The sequence below is a fragment of the Geotrypetes seraphini genome, chromosome 4 (genome assembly GCF_902459505.1).
Source record: "Geotrypetes seraphini chromosome 4, aGeoSer1.1, whole genome shotgun sequence".
NCBI lineage: Eukaryota > Metazoa > Chordata > Amphibia > Gymnophiona > Dermophiidae > Geotrypetes > Geotrypetes seraphini.
Window position 1 is genome coordinate 267,959,561 of NC_047087.1, and position 22,915 is coordinate 267,982,475.

A 22,915-nucleotide genomic window follows, 5' to 3' on the forward strand; every position below is an offset into this window, starting at 1 on the left:
AACAGAAATGGTATAGAACAGGTAAAAGCGATTGATTTTGTACTCTTTCAAAAATTACAAAGGCTAGGGGACACAATGAAGTTACATGGAAATACTTTTAAAATAAACAGAAGGCAATTTTTTTTTCGCCCAAAGAATAGTTAAACTCTGGAATTTGTTGCCAGAGGATATGCTAAGAGCAGTTAACGGAGCTAGGTTTTAAAAAGGTTTGGACAAGTTCCTAAAAGAAAAGCCCATAGTCTGTTATTGAGACAGACATAGGGGGAAACCACTCCTTGCCCTGGGATCGGCAGTATGGGATGTTGCTACTCTTTGGGTTTCTGCCAGGTGCTTGTGACCTAAACCTGCCTCTGTGGAAACAGGGTACTTAGTTAGATGGATCATTGGTCTGACCCAGTTTGGCTATTATTACGAGTGTTCTTATATACCCCATGTGCCCTTATTGCCTACAAAATGGGTGGTGGTAAGTAGCTCATGTGGAAATTTTTATTAATTGAAGCATGCTAATGGAACCAATAGCACATGCCCACAAGATGAAATATGCCCTCATTCAAATAAACATGGAAAACCCACCAAACTGGAATGAGAAAAATGCATACACTAAAATGATACCTATTTGTTCAGCTAAAGAAGGAAGTAAAGGACTTCAGTGGCGGTTTGGACTCTTAGAAACAGAGAACAAACCTACCGTACTCAGGTTCAGTCATCAGTCATAAAACCTCGATTATCACATATTCTCTCATATGGTCATTAATATAATAAATGAAAAATTGGCCTTAGTGCATGGGTAAAACATGTGCAAGGGCATGCTAAGAACACCTATGCTCCTATATGGCATAGCCAATGCTGACCATGGATATTCAGCATACTATTTAGTAGAGACCGCCTCAATGTTATCTGGGTAGTGCTGGGGTGGTGTGTGGACAGAAAAAGGGTAAATGTGGGAACCAGAGAGCAGTGATATATAGGCTACTATCTAGATAACTGCACTAACTTTATTTCCATTGCTATCTAGATAGCAGATACTGGCAACAATGACTGCTCTACTCAGATATTCCGTGCTATTCTGTAGCCAGAACATATCACAAAATATCCATGTTTTACTGCATTTAGATGCTATAGCCAGCATTTTAAAAACTCCGGTCCCTCCCCCCTTTTTTTTTCAAGCTATGCTAGAGGTTCTTAGCACAGACCAGTGAGGTAAGTGCTCTGACATTCATAGGAATTCTATGAGCGTCGGAGGATATACCGCGCCAGCCCATGCTAAAAACCTCTAGCGTAGCTTGATGAAAAGGGCTAAATATTGTAATTTTTAAATAAAAATTGTATGAAATTTTTTATATACTGTCTTAACCATTAGTTCTAAACTGTTCACAAATAAATTTCTTTGTAAATTATTGACCACTAGTCTTTAAGCCCGTTACATTAACGGGTGCTAGAATAGATGTGTCTGTCTTTCTTTCTGTCTCTCTCTCTCTCTCTTTGGCCGCTGTCTGTCTGTCTTTTTTTGCTGTCTGTTTCCTTGACCACTGTATGTCTGTCTGTCTTTTTTGCTGTCTGTCTCCTTGGCTGCTGTCTGTCTGTCTGTCTTTTTTCTGTGTGTGTCTCTCTCTTTATCCGCTGTCTGTTTTTTTTTTTTTCTTTTAATCTCTCTCCCTGGCCCCCTGTCCTTCTATGTGTGTCTTTCACTGCCACCTTTTCTGTCAGTCTGTCAATGTCCCATCTGTTTGGCCCCCTGTCCTTCTATGTGTGTGTGTGAAGATGTCAGCGGGATGTCGGGGAATTTTGGGGATGTTGGGGGGATGTCAATTTTCGTGCCCCTTCTCCCACCTACCTTTTTATTTTTTTTATTGCACGTTGTGTTGGAAACGGCAACCAATGCAGAATAACCGCTGCTGGGTAAAGTAAACAGCCACTCGCAGCAAATCAAACGTGCGCGCATGCGCCGTACGCTTTACTAACTTCTCTGCTTTACAATACAATTTCTCTGCCAGCCACAGAGCTACGGATGCACGGATCCACCAGGTTTGAAGTGCGCATGCGCGCTAAGGGAATTATTATAGCGGATAGCAGTAGAATATTGACCCATTCAATTTTTTGATTATCCTTTATGTTCATAATCAACTGTCAATATCAAATATTAAAATCTGTGCAATCTACATTAGCATACCCCTCTTTTACAAAGGTGCGCTAAGCTTTTTAGTGCGCACTAAAACATATGCATGTTATCCTATGGACGTGTTAGCGGTTAGCACAAGTATTGATTTAGCACGTGCTAATCTGCGCTAAAATGCTTAGCGCGCCTTTGTAAAAGAGGGCCATAGTGTAGTATTCTTCAGAAGCAGTCTCAATATATGACATTAGGTACATGATGACTCACCAAGCAAAATACTGTATTGCTAAAATAGCTTCAGGGCTGATAATTTGAAGAGACATTTGGTTTGATTTTACTATATAATAAAATATCTTGTATAATTAAAAATGACATTACCTTTGCATTTCTTCAGAATTATTTATTTTTAGTTAATCCTTCTTTCAGGAAGACACCCACAGGCAGATTCTGTATAGGACGCCGGTTTTAGCAGCCGCTTAAGAAGCGGCTGAGAATTGCACACCGGCATCGTATACAGAATTACGGACAGATGCCTAACCCCCCTGTGATTCTCTAATTGGCACCCATGTCACAGGCGCTGGTTACAAAATTGTGCCTGCCTGATTAGAGATCCTTTGACATCAGCTGATCATGGAAAGGGAATCCCCAATCAGCTGGCCAACAGGCCTCCCTGAAGCCATGGCTTTGGGAAGTCTTACAGGTCCAGCTGATCGGGGAGAAAATACCCCTGCCACGTTCAGCTGAGTGGCTGCAGCAGAGGACCCCCCAACATCATTAAGAGTGATGCCCACTCCTTCCTGCCGGAACTCTTGCCCGCCCCCCCCCCCTGTGAAGTCTCCCAGTAGGAGGGATGCCCACTCCCTCCTGCCAGAAGCCCCCCGGAACTTTCAACCCCCCAACCGGTGACACCCCCTTCCAGATCCCGTTAACACTCCCTGCAAGCATCTAGACCCCTGACCGCACACCCATAAGCCACCCCAATACCCCACCCCCACCCCTCCATACCCTTGTAGGAGAAAGTCCCTCCGGCCAGCAGGCCCACCTCTTCAAAATGGTGGGATTCCCCTTCCTCTTGCAGAGTAGTTTTTTTGCAGTGACAATTGATGTAATGGTTTTATGCTCATTTTCTTAATATCCACATTTGTATTTCTGGATTAAAAACATCATAGGATCCCTGAAGAAGGTGTGTTCGTCAAAACACGGACTGTGTTGGGTCTGTGAATTGTTACTGTTCAAATTTTTGATGCAATAAAGCCTGCATCAAGAACATCTTTCTACATAGTTTCTTTTGTTCTATGTCTCTGAGTACCATTTGCCAGGGTTGGCAGAGTGATTGCCTGGGTATTATTTGTCTGGACGGGGGCTTACTACTTTGTTGTAGTTGTACATAAGAACATAAGAATAATCTTAATGGGTCAGACCTATGGTCCATCAAGCCCAGTAGTCCGTTCTCACGGTGGCCAATCCAGGTCACTAGTACCTGGCCAAAACCCAAGGAGTAGCAATATTCCATGCTACCGATACAGGGCAAGAAATAGCTTCCCCCATGTTTTTCTCAATAACAGACTATGGACTTTTCCTTCAGGAACTTCTCCAAACCTTCCTTAAAACCAGCTACGCTATCCACTCTTACCACATCTTCTGGCAGTGCTTTCCAGAACTTAACTATTCTCTGAGTGAAAAAAAATGTTCTCCTATTGGTTTTAAAAGTATTTCCCTGTAACTTCATTGAATGTCCCCTAGTCTTTGCAATTTTTGATGGAGTGAAAAATCGATCCACTTATACCCGTTCTATTCCACTCAGGATTTTGTAGACTTCAATCATATCTCCCCTCAGCCGTCTCTTTTCCAAGCTGAAGAGCCCCAACCATTTTGGTCTTTCCTCATATGAGAGGAGTTCCATCCCCTTTACCATCTTGGTCGCTCTTCTTTGAACCTTTTCTAGCACCACTATATATTTCTTGAGATAAGGAGACCAGAATTGGTGCACATAGTGGTGTTTGTGGGGGTAGTGAGATGCATCTGTGGTGTTGGGTGATGGATACACTAATGCACTGGTGGCGGGAGAAGCTATGCAGCAGGTGGAAGAGAGTACTGAGGGAGTGTCCTACAGGAGATACTCCTATATGAGAGTGTTCAGGGCTAACTCCTGCTTCCTGGATCTGACAGACAAGGAATGCATCCAGGACCTGTATGAGCAGCTCAAACCCTCAAGAGGCCGTACCCACAGGAATTATTCCATCCACATTCATCTCAAGGTCACTGTCTCCCTCACATTCCTGCCCACTGGGACCTTCCAGTTTGTCCTAGTAGCCAACACAGGCCTCACCCAGCTCACCATCTCCAACTACCTCACCAAGTTCCTCCAAGCCTTCCTTACCCACACCCCAGACTACAAGTCACCTTCCCCAGATTTTCCACCCCCAACTCCTACCTGCATCATTTCTTTTAAAATTATGGTGGATGTGCTTTCCTGTTCTGTAGGAAAATTGCACAGTCATTGGAAAAATCCTGTTAAGAAATTGTTGTTGTTGAATCAAAACTTCTTTTGTTTGCTGAATTCCAGATTACACTAATATACTGTATATTGGAATTCTAATTAGATAAATTCAATTTTTTGTGAGTTAAAAGAAAATAAATGCAGACAGCAGTCTAGCTGAAAGAGGTATTTATTTAGTCATAAGAACATAAGAATTGCCATAATGGGACAGACCGAAGGTCCATCAAGCTCAGTATCCTGATTCCAACAGTAGCCAAGCCAGGTCCCAAGTACCTAGCTAGATCCCAACTAGTAAAAGGTTTTATGCTACTTATCCTAGAAACAAGAGTGGATTTTCCCCAATCCATCTCGATAATGACCTATGGACTTATCTTTTAGGAAATTATCTAAACCTTTTTTTAAATCTTACTAAGTTAACTGATTTCACCACATTCTCTGGCAACAAATTCCAGAGTTTAATTACATGTTATTTGACAAAATATTTTTTCCAGTTTGCTTTAAATCTACTACTTATTGTAGTAACTTCATGGCATGTCTAATGTGACCATTTATTTTTTTCATCAAAACGGGACATCTAGTCAGTCCCGCCCCCAACCCCACCCTAGCCTCACCCCAATCCTGCCCCCAATTCCGCCCCCAATTTCTTCCATTCATTTTTCATGTATACATAATAGCTTATTAATTCATAATGGTAACCATAAATTTTTTTTAAAAACACAAAACACACTATACGCAGAGAAAATGTTAATTATCATTTATATTGGGGAGGGTTTCAAAGATGTTAAGGCAGATGACTTTAAACTATGCAATGTCACTTCAGTAACTAAAGAAAAATAGACAAATATAGTGCAAAATATAGACATCAGATATAAATATAGTGCAAAATATAGACAGCAGATATAAAGTCTCAAAACTGACACATTTTGATCCCTAAATTGAAAATAAAATCATTTTTCCTACCTTTGCTGTCTGGCGATTTTATGAGTCTCTGGTTGTGTTTCCTTCTGTGCATCCTTTCTTTCTGCACTCAGGCCCAACAATTGTCCCTTTCTATTCCCTCCCTCCTTCCTTTCTATGGTCCTTAGTGCTCCCAGTGCCTCCTTCCTATGTCCTTAGTGCCCCTTCCCATGTCCTTAATGCCCTCAGTGCCTCCTTCCTAAATCCTTAGTGTACTCAGTGCCTCCTTCCTATGTCCTTAGTACCCCTTCCTAAATCCTTAGTGCCCTCAGTGCCTCCTTCCTATGTCCCCCTCACTGCCTTCCAGCCTTTGCCCCACCCCCTCCCCCAAAGCCAGCTTGCCTGCTGCGCCAAAGCCTGCCTGCCTGCCTAATTACCTCCTTCCCTCCCTCCAGCGCCCGATTCAACACCCCACCCCCCAGATCCGCTGATGCTGCCTGCCAGCCTACCTCCTTCCCTCCCTGTCGCGCCAATTCAACCCCCCCCAACTGTCTGCTACCGCTACACCTTCTTCTTGCATGCCCCCTAGTCATAGTAGTCTTGAAAAGTGTAAACAAGGGATTCATATTTGCCATTTCCACTCCACTCAGGGGCAGATTCTCAAAACTAAAATCTGCCTTTAACATGCTCACGAAACCGGTTCCAGTATGTATTTTAGCGGCAAATTATTAGAACGGCTTACCGTGGTCTTTTCTGAGTTTTCTAGCAGTCTGCGATACTGCCATGCAAATGTAGTACAACAAGGTCATTAATATTAAAATAAGCACTCTGAGTGATTCTCCATAATCGCCAAGTGATTTTCTAACCTTGTTGTGCTACATTTGTGGCCAAAATTTGCTGACAGGTCTGAGCTGTCATTGCCTTACTTTCTGATCAGTGCCTGAGTGCTGATTGGCTCAGGCACTGACAGGAAAGTAAGTCTTCAGAGCTCAGACCTGTCAGAAAATTTTACTGCTGTCAAGCAACTCCCCGACAGCAGTGGGAGAGATGGCCATTCCCTCCTGCTGCCAAGCAACATGCCCCACGACACCCCCCTCCCGGCATGGAAGAGATGCCCACTCCCTCCTGCTGCTGAGCACCCCCCCCCCCCCCGACACCTCCCAGCAGCAGAAGAGATGTCCACTCCCTTCCACTGCCACACAACTCCCCTGACACACACACCCCGTGCCTCCGATGACGCCCCGCCTCTTTCCCCTTACCTTGTTTATGATGTTTGACCCTAGGGATGCCTATTCACTTCAGCCAGCAGGCCTTCCTCTTCAAAATTATGGGCCTTCCCTTCACCGGTGCATCCTGTAATGCACCTTTGAGGGGCCTAAGTCTCTGATTGGCCAAGATTGTTTAAGGACCTCCTATGGGATGGGCCTTAGGCATCTGGGCCACAGAGCCTTAAGCCCCTCCCTGAATACACCGGGAAGGGGCCTGAGGCTCTGATTGGCCCAGAGCCTTAGGCCTTAGGCCTCTCCCTGGTACATCTGGGGAGGGGCCAAACAACCTGGACCAATGAGAGCCTTAGGCCCCTCCCCAGAATTTATAAGTGAAACATAAAAACATTCCAATGGCAGTCTCACAGAAAGAGGGAAGGGGTGAGTAAGGTGAGAAACGGGGAAAGATGGATGGGTGATAAGAGGGTGACAAAGCACAATAATTTTATTCTTCGTATCCTCATATTTTGCAGTAATGTGACTGCTGAAGAGTACACCCCTTTCTTCTGTATATAGAAAATATAAGTTATTGTTCTCTTGTTTCTTTTTTCTTTTTTTTCAGGGATGTGAAGCCAGACAACATTCTTCTCGATGAGAAAGGTCAGGAAACATAGTATATACTTTTGGTACATTAGTCATATTTATTCATGTAATTCTTACAGTATATTTTATTTATTTATTTAAAAATTTATAAACCGCCTAAATATCCTAGGCAGTTTACAATCAACATACAAAATAATTAAAAACAATACATCACATATTCGATGAAAGCTATCCTGCCACCTACCCTACTGACCATTCTTATTTTACTCCCACAAATGCATTAACAAACATGAATTCCAAATTTATACTAGTGTTCTCTTATTCAAAGATAGTACTGTATTTCCCCATATAAGGCCTATTTATGGGTTTTGCAATCCAAACAGTTGGTGCGGCTTCCTTATATGGGTTGGCCTATCTAATGACATCGTAGATAAGCTGCCCCATTAGTAGACACCCACCCACACACTGTACTTTTTAAAATAATGCATCTCCCTTGCTGGTCTCCTGCCTTCTGCAATGTCACGGCAGTGGTGCGGGGCAGGAGTCATCTTTTCAGCATCTAGCCGCCACCGCGCTGCTTCCTCACTGCCTGCGTCAGGTCTCACGGGACTCACGAGTCATTGAGGAAGCAGCGCAGTGGTGGCTTGATGTTGAAAAGATCGCTCCTGCCCTGCACCATGGTCGCGACATTGCAGGAGGCAGGTGGCAGTTGTCGGAGGTACGATATTTACCGGTGAGGAGGGATGTATAGGCCGCCCCATGTGGTTTTAAAACTCTTAGATAAGCCACAGCTTGTAACATGGGGCAGTTTATCTAAGAGTTTTAAAACATTTTTTGCGGCCTATATACTGGGGCGACCTCTCCAAAAATCATCGTCACCCCAATCTTAAAAGACCCATAAGGAGCAACAGATCAACCATCCAACTACAGACCCATAGCCTCAATTCCACTATATGTCGAGCTAATGGAAGGCCTTGTAGCTAAACTCCTCACCAACTACCTAGAAAACCACAATTTGCTCCACCCTACACAGTCTGGATTCAGAACCAACTTCAGCACAGGTTCGATGAATAGACATCGACATGGCAGCTGAGGCTCAACGTGGACAAGTATAAAGTGATGAATGTCGGTAACAAAAATCTCATGCACGAATACAGGATGTCCTGGGCAGTACTTGGAAACACCTCCCAGGAAAGGGACTTGGGAGTTCTGACCGACAAATCGATTAAGCCGTCCACGCAATGTGCGGTGGCAGCAAAAAAGGCAAACAGAATGCTAGGAATGATAAAGAAGGGGATCACGAATAGATCGGAGAAGGTTATCATGCCACTGTACCAGGTCATGGTGTGCCCTCACCTGGAGAACTGCGTACAGCACTGGTCCCTGTACATGAAGAAAGACACGGTACTACGCAAAAGGGTCAAGAGAAGAGCGACTAAGATGGTTAAGGATTGGAGGAGCTGCCGTACAGTGAAAGATTAGAGAAAATGGGCCTCTTCTCCCTCGAACAGAGGAGATTGAGAGTGTACATGATTGAAACATTCAAGGTACTGAAGGGGATAGACTTAGTAGATAAAGACAGGTTGTTCACCCTCTCCAAGGTAGGGAGAACGAGAGGGCACTCTTTAAAGTTGAAAGGGTATAGATTCCGTACAAACGTAAGGAAGTTCTTCTTCACCAAGAGAGTGGTAGAAAACTGGAACGCTCTTCTAGAGTCTTTCAGGGGAAAACACCCTCCAGGGATTCAAGCCAAAGTTAGACAAGTTCCTGCTAAACAAGGATGTACGCTGATAGGGCTAGTCTCAGTTAGGGCACTGGCCTTTGACCTAAGGGCCGCCGCATGAGGACTGCTGGGCTTGATGGACCACTGGTCTGACCCAGCAGCGGCAATTCTTATGTTCTTACTACTAGGATCCCTTCTGGACACAGCTAGACAACACCTCAGGACAGGCAAAAATAATGCTGATTATTCAACTAGATTTCACTGCAGTATTTGACCTGGTGGACCACGACATCCTGCTACAAATACTAGGTACAATAGAAATCACAGGCAAAGTACACACATGGTTTCAAGGATTCCTACAATCCAGGACCTACACAGTAAAGACAAACAAAAAAAAATCAGAACCATGGTCCAATCCCTGTGGTATACCCCAAGGATCGCCATTATCCCCAACACTCTTCAATCTCTACATTGCATCCCTCGGCACCTGCCTAGACAAAGTAGGCTTAACCTCCTATAGCTATGCAGACGACATCACCATTCTCCTTCCTTTTGATCAGTCAACACACACCATGACAGACACACTACACAGAACTCTAGAAACAGTGGCAACGTGGTTGAAAGAACACAAACTAAAACTGAACCCAGACAAAACAAAATTCATACTTCTCGAAAAAAAAATAACAAAAAACCCAACCATAACAAACCTAGTAATAAACTCAATCACATACCCCATTCAACCCACTTTAAAACTTCTGGGAATGACGATAGACAGATGCTGCACCATACAACCACAAATCAGTAAAACAATACAGAAATCAGTTGTGATCATGAGAAATCTAAGGCAAGTTCGAAAATTCTTCAACAGAAAACAATTCCAGCTCATGGTCCAGTCCCTAGTCCTAGGTCTCTGACTACTACAGCATCCTATATCTCCCCTGCCCCGCAACAATGATAAAACAACTACAAACAGTACAAAACACAGTACAAAACAAACAGTACAAAACACAGACTATATTCACTAAGAAAATACGACCACATCACCGAGGCATAACTCGACTCACACTGGCTCCCAAATCAAGCAAGAATACTATTTAAATTCTACTGTCCATTATAGCCACACAGGCTGCAAAACTAGACCACCAACTCTCCAATCACAACCCCAGACTACACAATTTTCAGAAAAGAAATAAAAACCCTGTTATTCAAAAAATCCATGAAGACTAACTAACACCGTATGAAACATTTCATTCCTCTGAAGCAACCCGCTCTACTCTGTAATACCTGTGGACATGTCCAGAAATACTCTTCTGTAATTCTGAAATCCTCTTCTGTAATCCACCTTGAACTGCAAGGTAATGGCGGAATAAAAATCACTTATGTAATGTAAATACAGTAATCTGATTAAATATAGTCTGTTGACAGATATGAATGCATGAGTATGTGCCAAAAAGAAAAAGGAACAATTGATACCTGGATAAGTGCCACTCACCAGGTATAAGGTCTTTTGAATGTTATACCCCATCTTGTATAACCTTGTTGAATTCTAATAATTAACCAATATTTTCAGTATAAGGAATCTTATTGCTGCTGTTCATGTATAATTTCTTCTCACTCACCCATGAAGTGAAGAAAAGGCATATGAGAGTTGGAATATCAAAAAAATATATTTAATTATATAAAGAAGAAGATCAGGAAGATCAGAATTGACCAGTTTATGGAGTCAAAGGCACAACCATAAATCTCCTTGTCTTATGCCTGCAACACTTGTAATTGCTTCTGTGGTATTTTCTCTGTAATGGGACTAACAGTCTTTACAGAGAGGCTAGGATCTTTTAATTATTCCTGATGATGCACAGGGTTCAATGGGTCTGAAAGCTGTAACTCCTCCAAAGTACTTCTTGAAACTCCTGAGCACATGTCTGATGATAAACAGGACAGGAACAGTTTCTCTGACCAGTTGTGATTCTTCACTGCCTCAATCAGAAGTCTAATAAAACAGTCTCCCCCCTGAGTAGAACTGGTTCTAAATGGACTTTTTGTAAGAACATACATTTTCAGTTATCTGTTTGAACATTTTCAGAAAGGAAAGACAGGTTGAAAAGCTCCTTTACTCAGAGTTCTTGTACAATACCACTTTATTCTGGGACCAGTGGGTTATTTCTGTCTACCTGCCAGGACTTTGCAGGAAGCCTCAAAATTTCAGAGACATTAAGCTCTCCCCCTCATATCTCATCACTATGTCAGTGCCTCAGTTCCTCAGTCTTTCTTCCTACAAGCCAGGTTGTAGGAGCTTATATTTTCTGCTCATGTTTAATTTTGCATATTTTGCAGTCGCGGTTTTCACCCTCCTGCTGTGTAGGCTCCCTGCGGTGACATCCTTGACTGCGGGAGATCGTAGATCTTTGGAAAAGGTCTGCTTCTAGGGGGTTCCCTGCTTGTTAGTAAGGCCCCTGGACAGCCTGCACATCAGATCAGGGCTCAGGGACCGTTCCCTTAGGAGCTTGCTCACTCTTGCTAGTGGGCAGAACGCAGGCTGAGCAGTTCCGTGAAGGAGTGAATGGAATTGGAACCAGACTGTGTTCCTCCACCAGGTGTCTGCGTGGTGTGTCCGAGGGTGGTGGAGGTCTCCGGCTACGGTGGTCAGGACGGTGGGGAAATCAGAAGATTTGAAATCCAGAGTTCCAGTTCTCTGAGGCAGAGAATTTTTTTTTATTATTATTTTATTTCTTATATACCGCTATACCGTGAGGTTCAAAGCGGTTTACAATGAAGATAGATTAAAAATACATTAAAATTAAATAAATAAAAATGGTACTTTGGATTTCCCTAGCTGTCCCGAAGGCTCACAATCTAGCTAAAGTACCTGAGAAAACAATAAATAAAAATAAAGTAAATTCCAGTCAGACAATAGGTTCTGATGTTAGAAGTTCATAAAGACGATATGTCAAGAGGCGAAAGCTGGTATGCTCCTTGAGCCCTGACATATGCAGCCAAGCCAACACACAATATTTCACCCATGAGGTTTCCCAGGAAGTAGTAATGAGTGCCAAAATGCAGGCTAGTCATTTAGATCAGAGTCAATGCAATGCTAAAATGCAGGCATGTCATTTGGATCAGATGATCTCTGCAACAGCCAGACAACCGCCACTATCATCTCGGTGCATCAGCTGCATTAAACGGTCAACTGCCACCATTCTCAGATCCGATATCTAGTATGGTATAGAACCCTGCTGGATTGGGGGAGGGGCGAAGCTGTGCTTCTGCTGCCTGCCGCTGGTATCGGTGTGGCCCCGGCGTCTCCTTGTGCTCACCGTTATCCCCTGCTGGATCAGGGGAGGAGCAGAGCTGCGCTCATTAAGTCCCTGCTGCTGATTCTGCTGTCTGCCGCTGATTTCGGTGCGGCCCCAGTGTCTCCTCGTGCTTAACCGTTAGCCCCTGCTGGATCTGGGGAGGGCGGAGCTGTGCTCTTAAGTCCCCGCAGCTACTTCTGCTGCCTGCCACTGTTTTCGGTGCGGCCCCAGCATCTACTTGTGCTAACCGTTATCCCCTACTGAATCAGGGGAGAAGGAAGGAAGGACGCAGAAAGGGCCTCTGCTGAAAATGCAGCATTCTAGGCCTTTAGGTTTATAGACAGTTATGCTGCGATTCTATAACTGTCAAACTCCTCCTTTCCAAGATGTTTTCTGACTCACCTGAGTGAAAATTAAAAGAAAAAAGTGCAGAACCCTGTAAAACTATGAATAAGGTATATGAAAGGAACAAAATAAACTAGAAATCAACAAAGAAAACTAAATATAACAAAAAACTTAAAAATATAAGAGAGAGACACTGAAGCCCAGGTTTTACTCAGGCAACATTCTAGAATCCTCTGTCTAGGATCTGTCTGTGAGCTGTTTTCAGCTCTGTCTGCCGTGTTTCCCAATCAGCAGAAGTCACAGTGAGTACAACCTGAATCAGCAATTTTTTTGGGGGGGGGGTCTTAAAAAGAGGGTGGGTCTTAAAAAGGGGGTGGGGTGGTTTCCCTGCATGCCCGGCATCTCCCCACCTCTAAAATCTCAAAATTGTTATAATCCGGGATATTTTTAATCAAAATCAGCATCCGCGGCAGCTAACTTGGACTTTTCCTGATTTAAATTTAAGCATATTTTTTATATTTTCAAGCTTCATTTTTGAAAGAAAACTGCCTAGATGGCCTCCGCAGGGCAGGAAGAGATGGATTCATGTCTCATTTGTGATGGATGGCTGTTGGATGCGTAGCCGTGTTCCACTTGTGCAGTGGCCCATGAGATGTGTGAGGCTTGCCTGGATTCAGTGCCTTCGACCTCCAAGAAGGGTCTTTTAGTGTGCCTTCTGCCCTGACTCACACAAAACTGGCATCGGGGGACCCAGGGGAGTGCACTGGCAACATTTCAGTGAAATGTAAGTGCGTCTCTGGTGAGAAGTCTCACAAATCCTCCAAACAGTCCAAAACTAGTATGCAGAGATCAGCTCCCGCCACAGAGGATGTCCCCCCCCCCCCCCTGAATTTGTGAATATGCTTTATCAGTCATACTTAGATAAAAAGTCTCTGCCTGTTTCCCTTCTATTGGTTCTTGTGCTGGTCACAGGGACCTCGTGCCTTCCTTCGGGGGTGCCAGCAAGTAAGTCAACTGTGCCTGCGGTTGCAACAGACACCTTTTCCATACCTTTGCTTTCGCCAGTAGCAACTACGGCGGTTGGAGATGCAGCAAACTTGGCAGATCAATGCTGCTGTTTATTTCATAATCAAATCACTCAATATCTCCCAGTATCTTGCTAAAAATTAATTCAATAAATATATTCATATCAAAATCATTTTTAGTTAGATGTAGAATTCTCAGACGGCTCGCTATTCCTTTCAATAAAGTTCATACAGGAATAGAATCGGCCAGAATTCTTCATTGGATCATTTGTACTTAAATTTTGTTTTTTTTAAATATATATATGTTTTCTATTCGGTTTTCTTTAACATGCAAATTTAATAATCAGTGTGCAAACTCAGCAATAGTAAACGTTGAATACTGTGCAACTTCAGCAATAATATAATAGTTTTCTAAAGAACTTATTTTAAGATATATGGGAACGTCTCCACCGACATGCCATGTTTCAAATTTTTCTTCAGGGTCGAGGCTCTCAGCATGAAATTCTGAAAGCACAAAAAACTGTATCAGATCCCGTTTATATAGAAATTCCACATCTCACTATAAGCAATTGATAACAACGTAAAAATAAGAGTATTGTAGCCAAAACCAGCAAGATACTAGGAGATATTGAGTGAGTTGTTTATTTCATATCATTTATTCCTGAATAATCCACCTATCTTTACATGCTATGAAATATGAAAATAATACATTGTAAAAAGGTGAGCGAGAGAAAAGCTGGGGTTGCATTCTTCTGGTCGTTTAGACGTGTTCATTAGTTCACCAGTATAACATATTGGAAGTACATGAACTCAAAAATATGTTGAAACTGAAATCAATAACTCTCTAGTGCAGTGGTTTACACCGAGTGCTCTCCCTCCCCAGGACCACATGCAACCCCCAAAGTCCTCCATTGCAGCCTCAAACATTTGTCTGAAATGCTCTTAATATCCTGTAAATGCAGTTAATTTCAATCTTGCCCACTTGGATAAAGTAACAGCAATCTTTTAAGTGTGTTAATCAGGTGTCTCATTTATGGAATTTGCTGCTGTTGACAATGCAAATAAAGTAGAGTCTTTATTTCCCTTGAAGTGTTTTACAAATAGCATTATATCGCTGGCCAGCGAGGTAAGATGCTCCTATGCGCATGAGAATTCCTGCGAGTGTTGGATGCGTTTACTTCGCAGGGCCCGCGATAAAAACCTCTAACGTGGCTTTGTAAAAGGAGCCATTAATTTTTAATGTTTAATACCCAGGCCAAACAAACAGGTCAAAGCGGTTTACAAAATTAGTGGTTTATGTAAGCTTGAAATCTTTTGGTGGCCTTTAAATTAATCTTTATTAATTTTCAAATCAGTAAAAAGTACAGAACATTATACATCCAGTAGCCATAACAGTAAGCACTTATTTTCAATCAATAAAATTACATAAAGAATAACCCCTCCCCTTAGTATTACTTATGCATGTATATATAAACAAAGAATACAACAAAGAAATAACCCTCCCCACCCAACCTCCCACCCTACCCTGGATATGTATAGAAATTCACTAAAAGTAAAAATAAGAGACAATTATGATGAAGTGATATAAGCCTTCAAGGGGCCCCACACCAATTTAAATGCTTTACTATGCCTTAACATATCAGCATTCATCTTTTCATATCTATAGCATAAGCACAAATTTGCCCACCAGAAAGGAAAATTAAGGCGATCATAATTTTTCCAATTGCGAGGGATCATCTGCTTGGCTATCCTAGTCATAATAAGGAGCAGTTTGCCTTTATATCGGTCCAAAGGGGGTTTAAGATTTAATAACGTCCCACATATGACTACGGAATTGATGACTCCAATATTATATTAATCTGTCCCCATATCGATTTCCAAAAATTAAGTATTAAAGGACAATAAAACAACAGATGATCCAACGTCCCTATTTCAAGATGACAGTGCCAGCATCTGTTAGACTTACATAGTAACATAGTAACATAGTAGATGACGGCAGATAAAGACCCGAATGGTCCATCCAGTCTGCCCAACCTGATTCAATTTAAATTTTTTTTTTTTTTCTTCTTCTTAGCTATTTCTGGGCGAGAATCCAAAGCTTTACCCGGTACTGTGCTTGAGTTCCAACTGCCAAAATCTCTGTTAAGACTTACTCCAGCCCATCTACACCCTCCCAGCCATTGAAGCCCTCCCCAGCCCATCCTCCACCAAACGGCCATATACAGACACAGACCGTGCAAGTCTGCCCAGTAACTGGCCTAGTTCAATATTTAATATTATTTTCTGATTCTAAATCTTCTGTGTTCATCCCACGCTTCTTTGAACTCAGTCACAGTTTTACTCTTCACCACCTCTCTCGGAGCGCATTCCAGGCATCCACCACCCTCTCCGTAAAGTAGAATTTCCTAACATTGCCCCTGAATCTACCACCCCTCAACCTCAAATTATGTCCTCTGGTTTTACCATTTTCCTTTCTCTGGAAAAGATTTTGTTCTACGTTAATACCCTTTAAGTATTTGAACGTCTGAATCATATCTCCCCTGTCTCTCCTTTCCTCTAGGGTATACATATTCAGGTCTTCCAGTCTCTCCTCATACGTCTTCTGGCGCAAGCCTCCTATCATTTTCGTCGCCCTCCTCTGGACCACCTCAAGTCTTCTTATGTCTTTCGCCAGATACGGTCTCCAAAACTGAACACAATACTCCAAGTGGGGCCTCACCAATGACCTGTACAGGGGCATCAACACCTTCTTCCTTCTACTGACTACGCCTCTCTTTATACAGCCCAGAATCCTTCTGGCAGCAGCCACTGCCTTATCACACTGTTTTTTCGCCTTTAGATCTTCGGACACTATCACCCCAAGGTCCCTCTCTCCGTCCGTGCATATCAGCTTCTCTCCTCCCAGCATATACGGTTCCTTCCTATTATTAATCCCCAAATGCATTACTCTGCATTTCTTTGCATTGAATTTTAGTTGCCAGGCATTAGACCATTCCTCTAACTTTTGCAGATCCTTTTTCATATTTTCCACTCCCTCTTCGGTGTCTACTCTGTTACAAATCTTGGTATCATCTGCAAAAAGGCACACTTTTCCTTCTAGCCCTTCAGCAATGTCACTTACATACATATTGAACAGGATTGGCCCCCAGCACCGAACCCTGAGGGACTCCACTAGTCACCTTTCCTTCCTTCGAGCGACTTCCATTAACCACCACCCTCTGGCGTCTGTCCGATAGCCAGTTTCTGACCCAGTTCACCACTTTGGGTCCTAACTTCAGCCCTTCAAGTTTGTTCAACAGCCTCCTATGAGGAACTGTATCAAAGGCTTTGCTGAAATCCAAGTAAATTACATCTAGCATATGTCCTTGATCCAGCTCTCTGGTCACCCAATCAAAAAATTCAATCAGGTTCGTTTGGCACGATTTACCTTTTGTAAAGCCATGTTGCCTCGGATCCTGTAACCCATTAGATTCAAGGAAATACACTATCCTTTCTTTCAGCAACACTTCCATTATTTTTCCAACAACTGAAGTGAGGCTCACCGGCCTGTAGTTTACTGCTTCATCCCTGTGACCACTTTTATGAATAGGGACCACATCCGCTCTCCTCCAATCCCCAGGAATCACTCCCGTCTCCAGAGATTTGTTGAACAAGTCTTTAATAGGACTCGCCAGAACCTCTCTGAGTTCCCTTAGTATCCTGGGATGGATCCCGTCTGGTCCATCGCTTTGTCCACCTTCAGTTTTTCAACTTGCTCATAAACACCCTCCTCCGTGAACGGCGCAGAATCTACTCCATTTTCTCGTGTACTTTGCCGGACAATCTCGGTCCTTCTCCAGGATTTTCTTCTGTGAACACAGAACAGAAGTATTGTTTAGCACATTTGCTTTCTCCTCATCACTCTCCACATATTTGTTCCCAGCATCTTTTAGCCTAGCAATTCCATTTTTTATCTTCCTCCTTTCACTAATATATCTGAAAAAATTTTTATCTCCCTTTTTTACATTTTTAGCCATTTGTTCTTCCGCCTGTGCCTTCGCCAACGTATCTCTCTCTTGGCTTCTTTCAGTTATTACCCTGTAGTCCTTTCTGCTCTCCTCTTCTTGGGTTTTTTTATATTTCATGAACGCCAACTCTTTCGCCTTTATTTTCTCAGCCACTAGGTTGGAGAACCATATCGGCTTCCTTTTTCTCTTGTTTTTATTGATTTTCTTCACATAAAGATTTTCTTCACTTAGAACTATCTAACTTCTGCAATCAAACTGGGGTCCAAAAAGTCCTATGCAACAAGAAAAACCAAGTTTGTTTCATTGATGCTGACGTTGTGCATCTCATTCTCCAAGACCAGATTTGTGGCCATTGAGTAGCAGAAATTTGTTCCTTAATCTCCTTGCTCCAAATATTTTTTTAAAGAGGTTTTGTTTTTTTATTCATAAATTCAGAAATTAATTTATACCACTTGGCGGCCTGATGCCCTAGGAAATCAATCTGGAAGCATAAGCACGGCAAGCTATACTGATTTTTGAGATTTTGCCAATCAGGGAACCCTTTCGGAATGGACTGCTTCAACTGCAACCATTTATATGTTTGAGATTTTGAAATACCGAATGACTGTTGCAGTCGTGAAAAATCAAGCATTTTTCCATTAGATATCACATCCTCTAACGTGCCTGCATCCAATGCTTCCAGAGGATATTGGAATTCAACCACAGGGACTGACATGTAGACTGTTGTATCGGCTCAGATGTTAAATTATTTATGAATTGTAAGGTTTTCCCTGTAGACAATTGTCTTTATAAATATGTGGTAATTTAATACTCAAAACATGACACAATCTCAATGGGGACATCATTTTCCATTCTAGGTAAAGCCAATCCGGAAGATGTTCCAAAACCTCAGGAAGGATCCAGTACATACCCTGCCGCATGATAAAAGCTTGATGATATCTATAAAAGTTTGGAAAATTTACCCCACCCACCGCAATTGGTTTTTGTAAAGATACTAAAGCTATTCTAGCATTTTTACCCAGTCAAATAAATTTCGTGAGAATGCCATTTAATTTCTTATAAAAGGACCCCTGAATAAAAAACAGCAGCATACTCATTTGGTAGCAGACTACAGGCAAATCATCATTTTTACTGTTTGAACTCTCCCCCACCATGAGAGATGTAAAGGGTTCCAATGCTCACACATTTCTTTGACTTTCAGCAATAAAAATTTTTCATTTACTGTCGTGTCTTCCAGTGTTTTCTGTATCATAATGCCTAAATATTTTATACCCTCTTCCTTCCAAAGGAATGGGAATGATTCAAATAATCCTTTTGTACAATGTACATTAAGTGGCAAGACCTCCGATTTACTCCAATTTATTTATTATTATTTTTTTTTAGTTCAAAATTTTTATTGGATTTTAAAAATGCAAACAATGGTCAGGGATAGGATGCAAAATGTAACAAACAAAGGATGCATAGAGACTAAACAGGAATATATGCATCTGGGAGAGAATTAAACTCTACTATAATAAGATTATGCAAATAACCCAGCATCAATGTAGGATAAAGGAGGAAGAAAGAAAAGAAAAGAAGTAGAGGGAAAGGAAGAGAAATATAGGTTAATCTGTCTGCCGAAGGAACTTTGGATCATATGTTATATCATTGCACCACACTCCAATCTTTCTGGTCTCGTGTCTGGAAAACTATTAAAGCTATTACCTTGTGTCCACATGATCTTCATTTTGATATGATTATTCTACGCTCACAACATCCACATTTTGCTCATTCGATCTGTCCTTCTAAGCTGATCGACACGATGTTTGCCACGGCCCTTATGCACATTCTTAAAAACTGGAAATCAGCCTCTCTTCTGGATTACACTTTTTGGTGGAACTCACTCTGTCTATACCATCGATACGAACAATTTGCATCTGAAAAACTAAATATAACAAGACTATCGAGATTTGCTACCTCGTCCTCCACTTTAAAATCTCCTTGGCAATATTTGGACACCTTTATGCAATCTCATTCTCAATCTCTTCCTTGACTGTTCCGACTCCTGCTGATCATTTTCTCATACTCCAATTTATTTTATATCCAGAAAATTTTTCAAATCTATCAATCAATTCCAGTAAATGCAGAATGGTGGATTCAGGATTTTTCAAATGAAGCAAGATATCATCTGTATAAGCAGAGATCTTATACTCCTGACCTGCATAAGGAATTCCCTGTATCTCATTCGCCTGCCCTAAAGCCAGTATCAAGGGTTCCAGAACAATATCAAAAACAAAGGAGACAAGGGACAACCCTGTCTAACTCCCCTCTCCAGACAAAAAAGCTCTGAGAAAGTATTATTAATATATAATCTGATAGAAGAGGAGCTATACAAGGTTTGAATCATTTGTATAAATCCAGATCCTATACCAAACCAATCCATTGCTTCATACATGAATGTCCACTCCACATGATCAAAGGCCTTCTCTGCATCCAGAGAGACAGAGAAAGCAGGATCATTTATATTTTTTGACAAATTTAGCAAGTGAAATGCCAATCTAGTGTTATCAGATGAATGTCTGTGAGCAACAAAACCAGTCTGGTGCAACCTAATCATATAAGGAAGAGCTTTGGCTAATCTTAGAGCCAATAACTTAGCCAAGTTTTCCATCCACATTGATCAACGAGATAGGCCTATAGTTCGAAACCAACATGGGATCTCTATATGGCTTTGGCAAAACTATGGTTAGAGATTCAGCCCTAGTACCTAAAATACAACCTTTAGTTAGTTGTGACTGATCTAAATTTAAAAGATGGGGTAGTAGTGTATTTTGAAATGATTTGTAAAACTCCACCGTGAATCCATCACCACCTAAGCCTGAGCCTTAAAGCTTTCTTATATTCACACTGCAGCCCTTTACATGAAAAAGGATAGAGACCAATACTCTAGTAGGTTATAATTAATGTTTTTTCATTTCTCTGTAGGAACTCTATGAGCGTCGGGAGAAGCATTCAGTGTGGCGCCCTGTGCTAATAACTGCTATCGCAGTTTAATAAAAGGGGGGAGGGGGGTTATGCTTATATTTTTGTAAACTTCCTAAGTATAGGTGGTTAAACATTTTTTAACTAAATAAAAATAAGTTCATTTCTCACTGCACTTTAGATAAGGATTCATATGATCTTTCTAGGTTTATAAAGTTTTGTGTGATTTTTTTTTTTAAACTAGATTATTGAAAAATAAAATGTATAGGCATATCAATGCATAAGCATAAAATCCAGCTCTACAAAATAAAGAACAAACAGCCTGCAAAATACACAGAAGAGTAACCCAACAAGGCATACCCCATAGCAAACCCCCACTCCCACCCCCAGTGCTAAAGAAATCAAAACCCATCTGACATTTGGTAGTGGATAAGCGACATCATAAAATTACTGCTTGTAAACATGGCACAATGCATAAGCTTGATCACATTTGGCATCAGTTTGAACTGTGGGAGTGCCAGCATTGATATCTGTTTTTGTCTGTACACCTCTGAATTTTTAAGGATGTTATTCTGTTTCAGGTCATGCTCACTTAACAGATTTTAACGTTGCAACGATAATTAAAGATGGCGAAAGAGCAACCGCTTTAGCTGGAACCAAACCATATATGGGTGAGAATTAAGCCTGTTTTCACGTCTGTTATATTAACTGTGGTTCATTATTGGAAATATAAAGCCATAGAAAAAGAGGGGGCAATTTCGAAAGAGGTTGGGAGGTGCAGAACTGCAGGCCTGTTTTCAAAGAGAAATTCCAGGTGCAGTTTCCCTTTGAAAATGTGGGCTTTAAGGTATCCATAGACTTTCTACTGCTTTCTCATAGGTGAAGCATCTGACCCCCTGTTTTACTAAGTTGCGCTAAAGGCTAATGCGTCACGTGGTTAGCGTGCGCTATTATTTAGCATGTGCTAAAAAGCATAGTGCACCTTAGTGGTAAAATACCCAATTAAAACTTTTGGTCATATTAAGGGAAGCCAGTCAGCAAATGGGCAGTCTTCTCCATCTATATGTCCATAAGCTGCTCTTATACAAAGCAAAGGTGTTTTGAATAGGCTAAGTCAGTGTTCTTCAACCACCATGGACCAGTGCCGGTCGACAGAAATTTCCTGCCGGTCCTCAGGGCCAGCACGTACATCAGACCCAAAACAGTGTTCTTCAACCGCCGGTCCACGGTGCGATCAATGCGGCATTATCTTCGAGCCAGCTTCCTCTTCCTAATTGATTCAGTGCACAAAGCCATAGGCAGTGGCTCCTACGGGCATCCTGCGCCTGAACCGGAAGCCACCTCTCTGACGTTGCAACGTCAGAGGGAAGGCTTCCAGATGAGGCACGGGACGTGCAAGGTGCAATTAGTACTATTATGGGGGCGGGGTCTGGGGTGGAGATTGGGTAGAGATGGGCGGGGTCTGGCCCACGACTTAGCCCAGTGTTCTTCAACCGCCGGTCCACGGACCGATGCTGGTCCACGGACCGATGCCGGTCCACAGAATAATTTTTTTTTATTTCTGCCAGTCCATAGGTGTAAAAAGGTTGAAAAACACTGGGCTAAGTAACCAATTGTTATAGACCTCTTATGCTTTACAGAGGGTTCTCTGCTCAGTTATTTGCCAAACTGATATATTAGATTCTTTTTTAATAAAAGCAAAACAGAGCCTGTTTGCTACCTGACTATTTCAGTAGACATGTTAAACGTGCTGTTAAAATGCTATGAACTTATAAGCTGGTATTCAGCCGGCGCAGACAGTGGGCTTTTTTTTTCCACTGCTGGTGCTAAAACTGGAAACTCAGTGCTGATCCCTGTGTGTGCTTCAGCATTCTGTTTACTGTATTTTTTTTTTAACCAGTAGTATATGCCCGGTTAAATCAATATTCAGACTAATGCATGAAGATAGGACAGCTATTTATTTATGGGATAAATATAGCCAGCTAGCTCTGAATATTGGGAGGTAACTGGACTCTGCCCCTGAAATGCTCCCAGAATGCCGCTGACATCCACTTTGGCAATAACCAGTCATTTTAAGCACCACTAACTGGTTAAGCGCAGCTGAAACTGACTGTATAACCGCATACAAGTGAGTTCACCTGTCTGCGGTCATTCCCAGCCAGTTAACTCACTTAATTAATAATAAGTAGAACACGGCCATGCTAAAGAGACAGTAATCATTACAGTATAATTCTACGTATCAT

At 42.0% G+C, this 22,915-nt stretch overlaps 1 protein-coding gene across 1 annotated transcript in view; it reads left to right on the forward strand.

Annotated features, from left to right (window-relative positions):
* Positions 1-22,915, forward strand: part of STK32C (serine/threonine kinase 32C) — an 85,825-nt gene that overhangs the window by 27,132 nt on the left and 35,778 nt on the right. The window contains 2 exon segments of the mRNA XM_033942759.1: positions 7,338-7,375; positions 21,254-21,343. Of these exon segments, the coding sequence (XP_033798650.1) occupies positions 7,338-7,375; positions 21,254-21,343 (128 nt within the window).